Source organism: Ovis canadensis, chromosome 18, assembly GCF_042477335.2.
Source record: "Ovis canadensis isolate MfBH-ARS-UI-01 breed Bighorn chromosome 18, ARS-UI_OviCan_v2, whole genome shotgun sequence".
In the NCBI taxonomy this organism is placed as follows: domain Eukaryota; kingdom Metazoa; phylum Chordata; class Mammalia; order Artiodactyla; family Bovidae; genus Ovis; species Ovis canadensis.
Window position 1 is genome coordinate 68809585 of NC_091262.1, and position 15766 is coordinate 68825350.

The window sequence follows — 15766 nt, forward strand, 5'->3', positions numbered from 1 at the left end:
AACATCAGTGACTGCTCTACATTCTTGAGGGTGAAGCAGAAGTTATGAGAGATGAGGCTGAAGCTGTAATGACCCTAGGCAATTAGAAATTGCTTCTTTTGACCAATATCTAATTTGAGACTTCTCTTGTCATCTGCTCCTCTCATATATAAATAACACATTTTTAAAAAAAAAAGAAAAAAGACATTAGAGATTTTACTGAATTAGGAGAGTCTGGAGAAATTAAGTTCTAATGGACTTATCACAAAAACCCCCAGGAAGTGCAGTGCCAGGACCACTCCCTCCCCTCACTCATACCCAAAGGAGAACCTGCTGGAGCAGACCCTCCCCCACAAGGCCGCCCCCACCCTTTGGCGCCCTCCCTGCCGGAGCTGCTTAGGCAATGTTGGGGCCCCAAACCCAAGCCTCTGCTCAGGTCTGACTGACCAGCCTATGTGCTTTCATCGCTCTTTTCTTGGTTCAGCACTCTCTATGTTCTTCTCAGAATGAAAACTCAAATCAGAAACTAACTGGCTCTAGGAAACCCAGAATCCAGCAAGACTGTTCCTCAGTTTTGCCCTGGCATCCTTGGCCTTTATCAATCATGTCACACTTTTTGGCACCAACACTCTACTGCTGAGTCACTGCCAAGACCCCCAAGGTCCTTTATTTTTCTCAAGACTCCTATTTTATGTCTACTTATCCAGAACTGTTTCTAGTCCTGACCTGTTTAGCTTTTAATCCCCATCTATATTTCCTGCATTTGTGTAATCAAATATTACCCTACCTCGGCAGTCCATGTCTAACTTTTCTCAGTTTGGATTTAATTTCATTTCTGACTTCATGAGTGGCCCTGGTCAATCAGAGGCTAAAATGAACAGATGCAGTCATCGTTTAAATCAAGGATGAAGGGACCTAACTCTGAAGTCAATCCCTGTGGCTGATGGGCCCCTGATAATGTGCCACCTAACGAGATCAGGTGCCATATTCTTAATTCATTACTAAATATGTCTCACACGATGGATTCAAATATTTTACTGAGCTCCTGATACAAATAAGAGAGATTCCTGGCTATCTGCAAGACACCACATCGTTTCTTAAAAGCTAATTAGTAAAGGATTGTTCTAATACAAATGTCCCCTGCTTCCTGAGATCGTGGAACCTCTAAAATATACCAAAAATATCAAAGATTCTGGTACTGCTAGAGCAATGTGCAAGGATGAAGGAGCAACATAAAGCAGACATTCATCGTAACTACATTTTCCACAATGAACATGGCCTGCTCCCTCTAAAAAAAAGGTCCAAATTCCTCCTCACTTGAGACAAAACCTATCCCTCACTCATGCTTATAAGAATGAGATTAAAAATATTTGATATATCTGCAAGAGGGGATGGAAGGAATTCTCAGGTTTGTAAGCTCTCACACAGGCTCACAGATTTTTAAGGAATCTGACAGTCTGCATCTCATACCAAAACAAGTTTTCTTAGGCATTCTGTATCAACAAAACATCTAGAGAGCTACATTGTGAAGTCCTAGTCTAGGAAAGGGCTAGAAGCGTACTGGAGAATGAAGACTAGAGTCCAGCAATATTGTGAAAACAAAAGAAACTAAGACCACAACATGGTTCTGATACCTTTATACCCAATCACTTATGACCCAAATCAAGCTACATCCTTGGCTAGGAAACCCCTCACATACCTGAATTCTTTCTGAAAAACTAGGCCTGGATCACACTCTTAAAACCCCTCCACTGAACACCTGCTCCCACACCTTAAAGCCTCAATATTGATAACCATTTATGTATCTCCAATAGGATACACTTCAACCGCAATTCCCTGACCACCCTCCCCCTGTCCCCATACAGATCTCCACAGAGCTGTGGCTGGTGAGATACAGTTTTGGTTAATTAGGAAAATCAGCCACACACCTGAAGTGCCAATCCCAGATCTGCTGGTGCTGTTTTCTGATAACCATGTGCCCTAATTCAATTTCCCTCCTGCGAGGCCCCACATTAGTGAGAGGGCTGACTTGTAGAGCATCCTTCCACTTGGAGTGGGCCTCAGCAGGCACACATGGACACTGCGCTGCTGTCACTTAATTACAAGGTATGTTTGTACCTGCCCAGTTTTCTCACCTAGATCACATACTCTTGAGACAGTTTAAATAATTTTTACCTCTCCCCAGTGCAGCCTTCACTCAGACCCTAAGAGACAACACAGAAATGCAATATGTAAGGTTGAAGAGACATACAAGAGGTGAAAAGGCCTAGAGGCTGCTTCTCTGAAATCACCTGGGACCCTGAGCCCACCCTTCCTAGCCTGACACACAGACTCAAGAGAAGGAACTTCATTCCCACGTATGTCGTCTTGGGCCCAGAGAACAGCAATGGGAAGCGGGGCAGGGCATTCAGAAACCTGACTGTACTGGACAAAATGGAGTTCTAAGTCCCAAGTCCACCATTACTGTGGATAAGAAGCAATTATTTGACCGCTCCTAGCTTGTTTTCTCATCTGTAAAATGGATAAGACCTATCTCCCATCTGCCTCACAAGGACTATTTTGAGGAAATGCTAACAGAAATTCTGTGAGAGTAGTCTGTAAACCACAAAGCAAGCAGGGCTGAACTAGCTCTCCCTGACCCTGACTCCAGCTGCCACGGGCCCTGCCTCCTCGACATGGTTCATAAAGTGAACGGAAAGGGCACATGGGTGTGAGAGCCCCCAGGGCTTCTTAGGGCCTTACCCTCCTCTTCCTCGCTGCTTCCTGTAGGACCATCTGGCAATTTGGAGCGGCTAGCCAACTTGTCGCTTGTTGTGGCCATGGTGAGGAGGAAGGCATAGCCCAGAAACAAGGTCTTGTTGAGGGGCAGAGGCCCTCTCTGCTCTTCCAGGGCAGAGGGCTCACCCAGGTTGTCGCCACTCTCACAGGGGCTCACAAACTCTCCTGCGCCCACCGCACCTGGGAAGGACAGAGGCACAGGGTACAGACCACGGCCTGGGCACAACAGGGTGGGCAGGCAATGTCCTGCGGAACTTTTCTGAGCTATTAACCAAAGACCCATCCTATGGGCAACCACCACTGGCAGTCCAGTGGTTAGGACTCCACGACTTCACTGCCAAGAGCCGGGTTTCGATCCCTGGTTGGGGAACTAAGATCCCACAAGCCACGCCACTTGGCTCAAAAAAAAAAAAAAAAAATTTTTTTTTTAACAGTGCAGAGGAATTCTATGTATTTAAATTTTACAGTCATAACAATGTATACACTGTTTTCACAACTAGCATTGTTTTTATAGAACCAAATCAAAAACTTCTGAAGTCACCTGAAGAAAAGGTGATTCTAACACAAAGTGAAAGTGAAAAATGATTGGAAACCTTCAGCCCACATTCCCAGCCTAGTGCTATTTTGAGGCAGCCTTTAAAAGAGTGGGTTCACCAAGAAATGTCCCCAGCAGATACTTCCCCCGTCCCTGACCCTCACCAGAACAGTGCACAGAATCCTTGGTAATAAAGTGCTTTTACGTGTTGACAGAACCATATCAAAACAGCCTGCTTCACCTGCCCCAGTTTCCAGCACCTGGGAGTGGGAAGTGAACCAGCCAGTCCAGGACTCCCAGAACACCCATGCTTGGAGTGGCCCAGTAAGTCCTCGAGGAAAAAAGCAAATACCTGGCATGGAGAAGCTGAATCCTGGCTCATTGGGAGGCTAAGATGACAGTCAGGTTATGCCTCCCTAAAATAAAACCAGCAGCAAGAGAACAGTCTGATGTAGCAAGCACAAGCCTGGACTTCATAGTCAGAATGCCTAAGTCTGATTTCTGGATGACTGTGTCACTTTGGGAAGTAAACCAACATTCTGCCTTAGATTCTTCAACTAGAAAATGAATTCTAGCACCTGTAACTCACAGAGACTGTATAAGGTAAAATGTATGAAGCACTGAATTCCATGCTTTACATACCCTGAAACACAGCAGAGATATTAAACAGATACGGAGAAGACACAGGAAACAAAAGTGCCAGGTGCCAGGACATGCGACGACAACCAACTTCCTCAGTTTGCTAGACTAAGACAGCGCCCTGGGGCAGACAGCGAAGACTCTGCCTGTGTCTTCAGCATCCACAGAGGCCACGGCTGGGTCACAGCACAGACCCAGTAAACAACAGATGGACTGAACTTCTATAAACATGCAGCTTGAGGGACCGGAAAGGGGTTGTTTGGGGGTCAGTATGGAAAGGGGAGATACAGGCTAAGGTACCAGCTTTCAAGAGGACATGTGGGAAAGCCAGGGGGTCCTGAGCACAAGGGAGAGGGCAGCAGAGCTTCCAGAGGAAGAGGGTGCCAGATAAAGGAAGAGGTCCAGAAAGAGGTGCACCTCCTGTGAGTCTGCCTAAAATCCATTACATTTCCTCCCTCCCAGAACCGACACAGGCGTTGAGGGATGTTTCCCATCAGAGCCTGCCTTCCTTCCTGGCACCCGACTGGGCTCTGCTGGGAGATGGAGAGGTGGGTGTGTGTGGGCGCCAACTCAGTAATCAGGAAGGAGCCCCGCTCATGCCAGGCTCCACCTCTCCAGCAGCTGACCGTGCATTCCACCGAGGTCTGGGGGAGAAGGGGGTAAAAGGCAGCGCTCACCAGGTTTCACAGTGGCAGATTTCCGGCCTCGCTTGGCAGGGGACCGCTCCTCTTCAGAAGTGACAAGCTTTCTTTTACCCGAGGGGACCCCCGTGGCGGCACGAGGGCTCTCTGTGACCTTTCGGGTCGGGGTTGTACTGCTGCTGCTGGAAGTGGTGGGGGTGGCTGGGGAGCTGATGTTACTTCGCCGTTTCCGTTTCCCTTCCACCAAATTGTCTGCAATACAATGAGCCAAAGGCAAGTCATCTCCCATGGTCTGAGGCCCTGACCTCTAAGAAGCTGATCACAGCCTGATTTAAAAACCACCACACCCTCTCCTTCACCTCCCACATGGGCAGGAAGCCTCTTCCAAGGCCACCATATTTTCTGTTTCAGCTTCTGCCATGACTAAAGTGTGTTTGGTCCTTTATACAACTGGGGAGGCCAGAAAAATCTGAGGACTTACTATTGGGTCCTGGCAAGAAAACAAGAGACATGCAGTGGCTCCTGATATATGGGAGTTCATTTCCATCTCATAAACCACAAAGGAGTAAGACTGAGGGAAGCTTTACTAACTGCTCTAAAGCCACTACTCTGCCCACAAGCAGGCCAGGGGTCTGTTGGCAGTAGTTCAGGAAGCCAAGGTCTTACCTAAGCTGATATCTGCTGCCTTGGTGAGAGGCGTTACTGCCTCATATGGGCCCAGGCCATACTGCTCTCTCAGCCTGTTTCCTTGCTCCAAGGACAAGATGACAGCCATCCGCTTATACCACTTTCTTTGGCCTTCTTTTTCAATGCTGTAGTACAGCTCTCCAGACTCCTTCCTGTGCCCTTTTACCACTCCTGGGTGGGGGGAAAAAAAAAACATATAAAAGCAGCTTCTTTAGGCTGCTCGACATCTACTGAGAGCAGGCCTGAATCAGGGAGTTATAGGAGGTCCAAGACAGGACGGAGGTTAGGACTGAGCAAACTCCTAGCCATCAGGCCCACACACCACCACCACGCAGGATGCATGCAGACACCATCCAGGGATTGGAACATGAAAGTTCCCAGCAGCAGGGACCCTCTAGTTATAAAATTAAGCTTCCTAAAGCCAGCCTTTATGGCTTGTTAGCAATTCAAATGGTTCTCAAAATGAAATGCATGTGGTTTCTTAATGGTCCCATTATAACTTACTAAACCTTCCCTTCTTCGTTTGTTTGGAGGCTGGATGACAATTCTTGAGTTAAGTCACAGATGAAAGATGACATCATTTCAAGAGAAAGCATGTGTCTGTGTAGTAAAATCGAAGTAGAAATACAGAGCAGAGAAAGGAAGGAAATAAATCCTGCCTCTCCCCGCTAAGCTTCCCTCTGTATTATCTGCTTCTCTGATCTCACTCTGATTCAGGACCTAAAGACAAGGCCTCCAGATTAAAAGGAATTCAGTGTGGGGCACAAAAGCACACTGGGCTAAAATTCAGGAGATCTGAGTCTAGGCCGGATTCTGTTGCCACCAAGCTGTGTGATCGTGGGCAAGACCTGTTTCCAATGCTATGAAAAAGATGCCTATGTAAAGATAAATACAAATATAAAAACAGGGCACTAATGGGAATACTTTCTCATTTGTATGAAGAGAAAAATCAATGTATTCTTTCCTGTTGGCCAGTGCTTGAATGAAGGGCTAATAGAAACCCACAGCATGTACCGGGGGAAAAAAAAAAAGGAGAAAGCAGGCCTTGGTTCTCTCTTTACCTCTGCCAGAGTCACTCTCTCTCCCCTTGCTTGTTCATCCCCTGGCTTAAATCTCTATCACCACACTAAATCCTCAAGAGCACAAAGAAGGCCAAGGTCAAGAATACCCTTCACACTAATGAAGAGGTCTAGTCTAACATCAGTAGACAGCCTCAATAAATGGGACCCAGAGTCCCCTTCCCCTGAATGCCACAATTCACGGAGGGTAGAAAACCGGCTCTGTCTTAAGAGAGAAAGAGGAACAAATGCATTTGACACAAACAATGTAAGTCACAGGCCATAAAGATCTCAATCCATGTGCTACTGATGCTAAGTGAAGCTAAGTGTTACCCGGAACTAGAAGGGGAGGTGGTTCATTTAACAATAAATAAAGCGGCAGACAGCAAACTACTGAGGAGTCCAAACACAACAAAGTCTGAAGAGGCTTCAACCGACGCATTTTTGCCCACTGTACCCCATCACTGTTCCCAAAAACCCCATTAAAGAAGCTTTTAAATGGCGAACTCAATGAAACATGTATCTCCAAATCACCTCATAGAAAAGAGGCAATACATTCAAAGAATGGACACATGAGACAGTCGTGACAGACAGAAATCTCTCACCATCACCAGTACAGGTACTGGCTGGTTTAGTTTAAAAAAAAAAAAAAAAAAAAGCATGATTTTTCCAAACCAGAGAGTAAGTGGTGAGTGTGCAGACATACAAACGCAGCACTAACAACTTTTTCCCAAGCATAAAGATCTTAATATATCTGCCGCTCTCACCAACTTAAGGTTCCCACCAAGAAAGGCAGGAAGTTTACAAGTCAGAGTTGAAAGAACAGAAAACGGCAAAGGAAAAACACCAACTGGAGAAAGCTGGCGAGCGTCACCCTCACCGCCGACGAAGGTGGACATCGCCAGAGGTGCCCTGGCCGTCGCCCACCCCCTCCCACACACAGTGCCGGGAGAGGAGCCTGCACTGCTGCAGCATGCTTTCCAGAAACTCACTAACGCCAACCTAGCCAAGAGAAAACAGGAGACAAACCCAAACTGAAGGACAGGCAAAAAATACCTGACCAGTATGTACTCCTCAAAACCGTCAGGGTCATGAAAAACAAGAAAAGGTTCAGGGAGTGTTACAGATCCGAAAACAAGAGACGTGTGAGGGCTAAAGGCAGTACAGAAATCCTGAACTGGATCCTGGAACAGAAAAAGGACGCGGAAAAGCTGGGGAAATCCACGTCAGGAACTGAGCTAATGGTAAAGTGCCAAGGCACATTCTCATCCTGACACAGGTCCCAGGCTAACATAAAATGCTGACAATAGCTGGCTGAGGGGAGTACTATGCTATCGGTACTCTGCGTGTTGCAGATGCTGTGTGTCTATACACTCTTTCCAAACTACGAAGTTTATTCAAAAATTAACAAGGGGAACAAAGAACAGCAAAGCAGCCAGGGGTGAGAGCGTGCAGTGCCGGGAATGGAATTCCTGACTAGAGGGCACAGGAGAGCAGAGGCTGGAGGGAGTGCTGCTGGTGGTGGAGGGCCACGGAGGTGCTAGGAGGGCTCTGGCTGCTTCCAGTACCTGCACTGAAATACTCATCCTCCGAGAGGGCGGTCACTTCCGTGTCCAGGGGGATGGGGTCACACAGCAGGATGTCTTTGCCCAACACGTCACACTCGTACCCATCGTCAAAGAGCAACTTATACTTCCCAGCTCCAACATCTCGTGTGATTTTTCCAGAGTAAAAATAGCCATTGGATGACCACTTGGCTACAACACGGAGCCCTACAAAGCTGTTCCCTGGAGAGGAGGCATCTAAGCCATCTGAAGGGCCAGCAGCAGTCTGGAATGGAATCTCAGGAGAGTCACTTCGACGCAAAGCACCAGCACCCGTGTCTGCCCGTCTGCTGGAGTCTGGCGCTCGAGGCACGATACGGGTGAAGGATTTATCGTCCGGCGACATGCTAGGTGAAATGTCCTCTATGCCCAAGGGGCCAGGCACAGCTGTTTCCCTAAAGTGAGATAAGAGACAGGCAAAGGCAGTGAGAAGGAGCCAAGAGCAGTACGGATCTATCAATCTTCCCACTCCCCTGGCCATGGGTGTCCAGCCCGTTCGCTGCTAACCCCATCGCAGGCAGAAGCCTGGTGTCTCAGGGGCCTCACTCTGATCCCGGCCCACTCCCCAGTCAGTGTGGGCCCCTCTTCTCCCTCCTGACACCCCACATACTCTCTGCTCCCCTCTCTTCTCTCTACTCCCTTTTTCCTGAACAAGTCACAGACTAGTGTATCTCACACTACCCGGGTACCTGGTTCCAGTGGTCCGAGAAGGCGGGCGGCCCCTTCGCCCGCGCCCACGAGGCGTGACTGGAGCCTTCCCTGCCTGTCTGATGCCAAGGCCCGCATCACCATCCTCCTCACACACTGGCGTCCCTGTCTGACTGACCCCTTTTCTAGGACTAGAGAATGAAGACAGGTTAGTCTGAGAGCGCCTGCTACTGGATCCTTTCTTCACAGTCTCCCCTTGGTCCTCAGACTACGTGCCAGGCCACCAAGGGCTGAGCCTCCAGGGCAGCAGGAAGCTGGTCCACACACCCACCACCAAATGAGCTGGGAGCGAGAGTTAGGACAACAAGTAAAGGGCGTCCTTCTACATGCCAGTCTAGACCCTCCTGACAAAGCTTCCTACTGCTGCCCTCAAAGACAGCACATCCACTCCTGCCCTGCCTTCGCTTGTACTTCAGGCTCTGGGTACCTGTAGAGGAAAACAAAAAGCTAGGGAACGTGTCAGGTTGGGGCCACTACCCCGAACTTCCTGTGCTCCCAACCAAAGCACCCACAGGCTGCAGAAAGTGGGGGGCGAGGGGCAGGAGCCTGGGCCAGCATTCCCAAGGTCCCCTCACCTGTTTTCCAGTTGCTCAGGAAGTCTACCTCCCACAGGGCCCCACCCTACCTCCCATGCAAGCCCCAAACAGGAGAGGAATGAAAAGGGGAGGAGGATGGGGGGACTTCCGGTGACTCCCCTTTTCCCGTGATATTAACACGTCAGCAACCCTGCCCCTGCAGTGGCTCTCTCTCTGGAGACCCTGTCTGCACCTCAGCTTTCCTGGGCCTCCTCGGGAGCTGGGCAAGGCAAACTCGGCAGGTTCTGTCCCGCTTGTTTTCCCTTTGAGTTGTCCGGCTCCTCTCCCCGAGCTGCCACTGCTGTGCATGGCAGACAGGCTTGTCCCACTTGACGTGCGGTGTAAGCTGGAGGCCTTGGAGGAGAAGGAGCTGACGTCCCCCAGGTCACCCGAGGAGCCACCAGTCTGTGAAGGGGAGACTTCCGTCTCACACTCCTGACACTCTACAATCGGCTCTTCGGTCTCCTGCAAGGAAGAAAGGGTACAACGGCTTAGAAACGCCACAAGAACATAATGCTACTGTGATGACTGGACAGTCCTAGAGGGCGAGAAATTTCAGTTTAGAGTTGGGAATTAGGAAGGAACTTTCTGGAATAATGGAAATGTTCTGTATCTTGCTTTGAGTAGTGGTGACATTGTCAAAACCACTGAACTGAACATTTAAGACCTGTGCATTCTATAGGGAATATATACTTCAATAGAATAAGTAAACGAAGGTGGTACTAGATCAGGAGGAGGGGACCTCTATTACTGGAGCTAAGTTAAATCATCTTTTTACTGGACAAGTTCACAACCTTTGGCTGCTGAGATGCCAGCAAGTATTCCAACGCAGAGAAAAGAGGTAACGCTCTAGGTGAAGGAAGGCAGGGAAGCAGGCAGGTTAGAGGGGGAGAAAGAGTGGTCAGGAGCCCTATGGGTACCTGATTACAGCAGTGGGTGGCCTGACAAGCTGTTTGAAATTAGGTATTTCAATACACGATTAAGGAAATTAAAAATCACAGGCAAAAACTGATATATAATGGTATTACTGTTTATAAAAATGAAGACCAAAAAGATAGTAAGCAAAATATTTGAATTTCTGATACCTACAGAGGAGAGGAATATCAAACTGACTCTATCTCACTCCCGTGCCTGCTCTGATGGACTGGTAGTGGTTGCCTGGGGCTCAGTCTGAAGCACCCTCTGAAGCTAATGCCCAGGCTTAATAAGGAAAGGTTCTAGAATCGACCAGCAGTGTCCTCTCTGGGCACAGAACTGAGAGATTACAGGGCAGCTGCTGCCCATCTGCCTTCCTTCTATAGACTGTCCGTGCAGGACCATGCTGGCTGCCAGAGAGAAGATGGGAGAGACAAGCAGAGGACAGACCCCCGCTCAGAGAGTGCACTGTCTCTCTGGGAGACGGTACTCAACGTGCACAGGCACACACATTTAAACACTACTGCTGATTAAATGATGATGTTTGACTCCTTTCTTGAAAATCTCTTCTCTAAAATCTATAAAGTCACTCTTCCTTCTTTTCATTCTACCTGTTTAGCTAGCTCTACTTATATTTGTTTTTGGCTCCTCTTCCTCAGCCTATTCATTTTAAATTAGTATTTCCCAGGAGTCTGTTCTCACTTTTCTCCTCACTCTTCGTATTTTCCTTGGCCAGTCTTACACGACTTATTCTGACCTGTCTACCAACAACACAATGATGACTCAGCTCTAAGCTCTCAGATACAAATGCCTACTGAACTCTTACCCTTGGATATACCAGGGACACGTGTATCTTAACCCCTCTAAAACTCAAACTCCTCTCCATTTCCTTGCCTTCAATGAATCCTGGACGTCCCCAGTGCCTCTCACATCCCTTGCAGCTCTCTTTAGCAGGGGCTGATTTTCCTTAACCAAACCTCAACCCCTGATTGGGGAACTGAATCCCACACGCTGCAGCTAAGAGTTCACATGCCACAGCTAAAGATCCTGCGTGCAGCAACTAACACAGCACAGCTAAACAGATAAATAGAAATAAATATTAAAAAAAAAAAAAGAATTTGGAGATGAGAGGCCTCCTTGCTCCCCATTGCCATTAACAGATCATTTCTACCTCCCTACTTCTTGCTCCTACCAAACAAACCATTATCTGTGGTTCCGTTAAACTCTCTCCTTACCTCACCCACACCCTCCCAATCCCTCTCATGCATGAATACCTTACACCTGGTTCACAGCCTCCCCGTCTCCCCCTATTTTCATGATCATTTTTGAGGCTAACAACCAACAGATGACCCATCCAGCAACAAGCTTTCCCGATCTAATCACACCATCAACCTTTTCCTCTCCTCTACCCCAGTATCTTCATTCACCAGCGTTATTACCAGAACCTGCACCATCTCCAGAAATCTCACCCCTCTCCACTCACCATCTCCTATCATTTATCTCCTACTCTAGCCAGATCTGAATCAGCATCATCTGCCAAGGTCACTGAACTAAAGCATGTGTTGGGAGCCCAGAACTTAAGTCAACTCCTCGTGAACATAGCAAGCGAGCAGGGGCAAGACCAGCCCAGTGGGCTGGGACTCCAGGTGGCTTCTCAGTTGGAAAGGAGACCAAAGAGCAGCAGCGACCTACACCTGCTTTTGCAACTGTTTAGTGTTAGGTAAAGACGACCAGGACCCCGAAAAGAGTGTCTAACAGGCTTTCTAATGGCGAAGCACTCCCGGGTGGGGTTCCCGGACCCGAACGAGGCAGGTCGAGGAAGTCCACGCCCAGACTGTGTTGTGGGTGGCTTTTATATGCTCGTTGGAGGGATGGTCAGGCTAGATGGACAGGGGTTCAGATAGGTCGCGGGCTGACAGGTCCTTCTACGTGGCTGGGGTGGGGCGGCTTTAGCTGGCAAAGTGTGCTGTCATTGGTCCCCGGGATCTGGGAGGCTCCTTCCGTTAGAGACCTCCCCCCTCCAGCCCACCCCCAGGGCCCATCATGGCCCCCCGGGGTCCGACCTTACATTTAGAAGTTCAGGCCTTGTTCTTATAATGACTTGGGTCCAGGCTCCAAGGTGGCCTGTTAAGATCTTTTTAATGTATTTGCTTGTTCTTTCTCCTGTGTGTCCTTCTTCCTAGATACAGAGGCCACAGTAAGACAGAGTAGCAACCATCTTCTTTCCTGGATTTATCCTCCAAATAGCACAGTGCCTGCCACAGAAGTGGCTCTAAATAAATATTTACTGAAGGAAGGATCTTCTCTCATAAACCTGTGTCCTATTTATATTCTCCCAGTAAATGGTACCGGGAGAAGGCAATGGCACCCTACTCCAGTGCTCTTGCCTGGAAAATCCCATGGATGGTGGAGCCTGGAAAGCTGCAGTCCATGGGGCTGCTGAGGGTTGGACACGACTGAGCAACTTCACTTTCATGCACTGGAGAAGGAAATGGCAACCCACTCCAGTGTTCTTGCCTGGAGAATCCTACAGAAAGGGGAGCCTGGTGGGCGTCGTCTATGGGGTCGCAGAGTCGGACACGATGAAGTGACTTAGCAGTAGCAGTAGCAGTAAATAGTACCATCATCTATCTGGCTTCCCTAATGGTTCAGTGGGTGAAGAATCTGCCTACAATGCAGGAGACAGAGGAGACGTGGGTTCAATCCCTGGTCAGGCAGATTCCTGGAAGCGGAAATGGCAACCCACTCCTGTATTCTTGCCAAAAAAATCCCACGGACAGAGGAGCCTGGTGGGCTACGGTCCAAACGGCTGCAAAGAGTAGGACATGACTGAGCAACTGAGCACACATCTATCTGTCCTAGCAGAAAGCCCAGGCATCATATATGGTCCCTCCCTCTGCCATAATCCCTGCAGTCAGGAATTCAGCAGCCCATCAGTTTCACCTTCTGTATGTTTTTTATGTATTTTACATCTGCTTCACTCCTCTCAATCCCTGCTGCTACTACCCAAATTCGACACTCGCTGCCTCTGGTCTGAACTTTGCCTCTAACCTCTCCTGTTCCAATCAACTGTTCCACTGCTCCAATTAGACCTTCCCAGTATGCAAATCTGAGTATATCATTCCTTTCCCCCAAATTCTTTAAAGGCTCTCCATCACATAAAAGATAAAAATCTTAAAAAAAAAAATCAAAGATAAAAATCGAAACTCTGGTATACAACCATGGTATACAAAGCCTCGTGCTCTGGGCCCTGAGCAACCTCAAGAGCATCCTCTCTCCTCAGTCCCCACCCTTTCGTTCTCACTGCATCCTGAATACTCATTAAGCACGCCACAGAGTCTACAACACGGGCAAGCGTCTTCACTCTGCCTCCAGCATCCTCCGCCCCTGCCCCTTCTCTGCCCCACTCCTGAGCACACATCTGCTGTGAGGCCTCTCAGCCGCCTTCAGGTCCACTCACAGGCTCTACGCCCTCTTTCTAACACAGCTTTCCCACCTTTCTACTGCAGCGACCACAGTTCTGGATTGCTTGCACGCCAAGTGTAAGCTCCTAAGAGAATAGGGACCCTGTCTTTTTATCTTCATAGTTGTGCTAGGAACACAGCAATAGAGAAGTTGCTGGTAAATAAATGAATAAAAGATGATAATCAAAGGCTACAAGAGATGAGGGGAAGTTCCCAGAATCCTCTGACCTCGACCTGTCCACCTTCACATCTTTAGCCTGGCTACCAACTGGACTGTTCCCACCTGTGTTCTCTTTACTTTCTGCCTCTGTGCCTTTGCCCCCCAAGGCTTCTTTTTAAATGGAATGTCCTTTTCCCTGAATCTCTCAATATCTAAAACCTTCAATGTTGAACTAAATTACTTTCTGGCCCTTACCCAAAGGATGTGTCAAAATTCCCTTCAAATGAGTTTCTTCCTCTTCTCAACTCCTACACAGACCTTCCTTTTGACACACGTCCCTTTCACTCTTAAGAGACTGCACACTGCAGCAGTCAGGAAGGCAGGCTCTGGAATCAGACTGCCGGGAATAAATGCCACTTCCTCTGTTCATTAGCTATATAGCATTAAGCAAGTGAGTTTAACTTGCTATGCCTCAGTTTCTTGAATGTAAAATGAGAATAATATCTACTTCATACCTTGGTTGTGAGAATTAAATTAAGGTAAATCACTTAAAAGTCCTTAGAATAGTGCCAGGCATATAGCCAGTGACCAATAAATGTTCAGTTCAGTTAGTTCAGTTGCTCAGTCATGTCCGATTCTTTGTGACCCCATGGACTGCAGCATACCAGGCCTCTCTGTCCATCACCAACTGCAATAAATGTTAGCTGCTATTATTATTTTATTTAATTACAGCAGTGTTTCCCAAACTATATAACACAGGGATCTAACAAACATTACTGTAAAAAGTGTTCAATGGTCAAGTAAGTTTGGGTTACACAATAAAATAAGTATCTTTACTGTAAGACTTCTTAAGGTCTTTAATGTAATATGCATTATGAATTCCCACAATGGGGGAAGGGATGGTTACAGTTCTTGGTGTTTTCTCAAACTTAATATTTACGACCACGGAATTTTTTTCCCTCTCAGAATATCTAACAAGCCTACTGTTTCCAGATATATACTTTATAAAGCCTCATAAATGAAATAATGAATAGGTGTAACACTTAAAACAGCACCTGGCACAGACTTCAGAGTAGACTACAACAGCTACAAAACCTTGCCATGAAAGCAAACTGTTTTTCTGTAAAGCTGCTAAGTTCGTAATTTCTCCAAAATGGTAATAACATTGAAAACAATTTTGTAAACATAAAATTGAAGGTAGTGTTCCAGTTCAAGATGGTGGAGTAGAGGAACATGCACTCATCTCCTGCGAGAGCACCAAAATCACAACTAGCTGTTGAACAACCATAGACAGGAGGACGCTGGAACCCACCAGAAAAAGATACCCCATGTCCAAAGACAACGATGAAGCCGCAGAGAGACGGTAGGAGGGGCACACTCACTAAAAAATCAAACCTCATACCCACTGGGTAGGTGACCCACAGACTGCAGAATGGTAATACCAGAGAAGTTCTCACACTGTTGTGAAATTTCTGAACCCCACGTCAGGCTTCCCAGCCTGGGGATCCAACAAAGGGACTGGGAATCCCCAGGGAATCTGACCTTGAAGGCCAGTGGCACTTGATTATAAAGACTTCCACAGGACTGGAGGAAACAGACACTCCAGCCTTAGAGAGCACAAACAAACCCTTCTGTGCATCAAGGCTCAGAGCAAAGGAGCAGTGAGCCCACAGGAAACTGAACCAAAGCTACCTGTTAGTGTGGTAGGGTCTCCTGTGTAGGCGTGGGTCAGCAGGGGCTCACCACAGGGACAGGGGGGACTGGCAGCAGCTGTCTGGGAAGGTCCCCTTTGGTATAAACCCTCTTGGAGGTCGCCATTAATCCTACTACCATAGAGCCCAAGGCTGGGTCACCTCAGGCCAAACACCTATCAAGGACTCAACCCCACCCATCAGCAGATAACTGGATTAAAGCTTTACTGAGCAAGGCACTGCCCACCAGAGCAAGACCCAAGTGTTCCCATCACCAGTCCCTCCCATCAGGAAGCTTACACAAGCCTCTTAGCCTCCTCCATCAGAGGACA

General features: G+C 47.9%; 1 protein-coding gene across 3 annotated transcripts in view; it reads right to left on the reverse strand.

The window, feature by feature from the left end:
• The window catches only part of TP53BP1 (tumor protein p53 binding protein 1), a 73593-nt gene that overhangs the window by 6436 nt on the left and 51391 nt on the right, over window positions 1-15766 (reverse strand). For all 3 annotated transcript variants that reach the window (XM_069558807.1, XM_069558806.1, XM_069558808.1), the window contains 6 exons: window positions 9398-9669; window positions 8611-8760; window positions 7886-8316; window positions 5239-5430; window positions 4609-4824; window positions 2722-2937 (listed from right to left, as the gene is read on the reverse strand). In XM_069558807.1, the coding sequence (XP_069414908.1) occupies window positions 2722-2937; window positions 4609-4824; window positions 5239-5430; window positions 7886-8316; window positions 8611-8760; window positions 9398-9669 (1477 nt within the window). The remainder of the gene's footprint in view (window positions 1-2721; window positions 2938-4608; window positions 4825-5238; window positions 5431-7885; window positions 8317-8610; window positions 8761-9397; window positions 9670-15766) is intronic.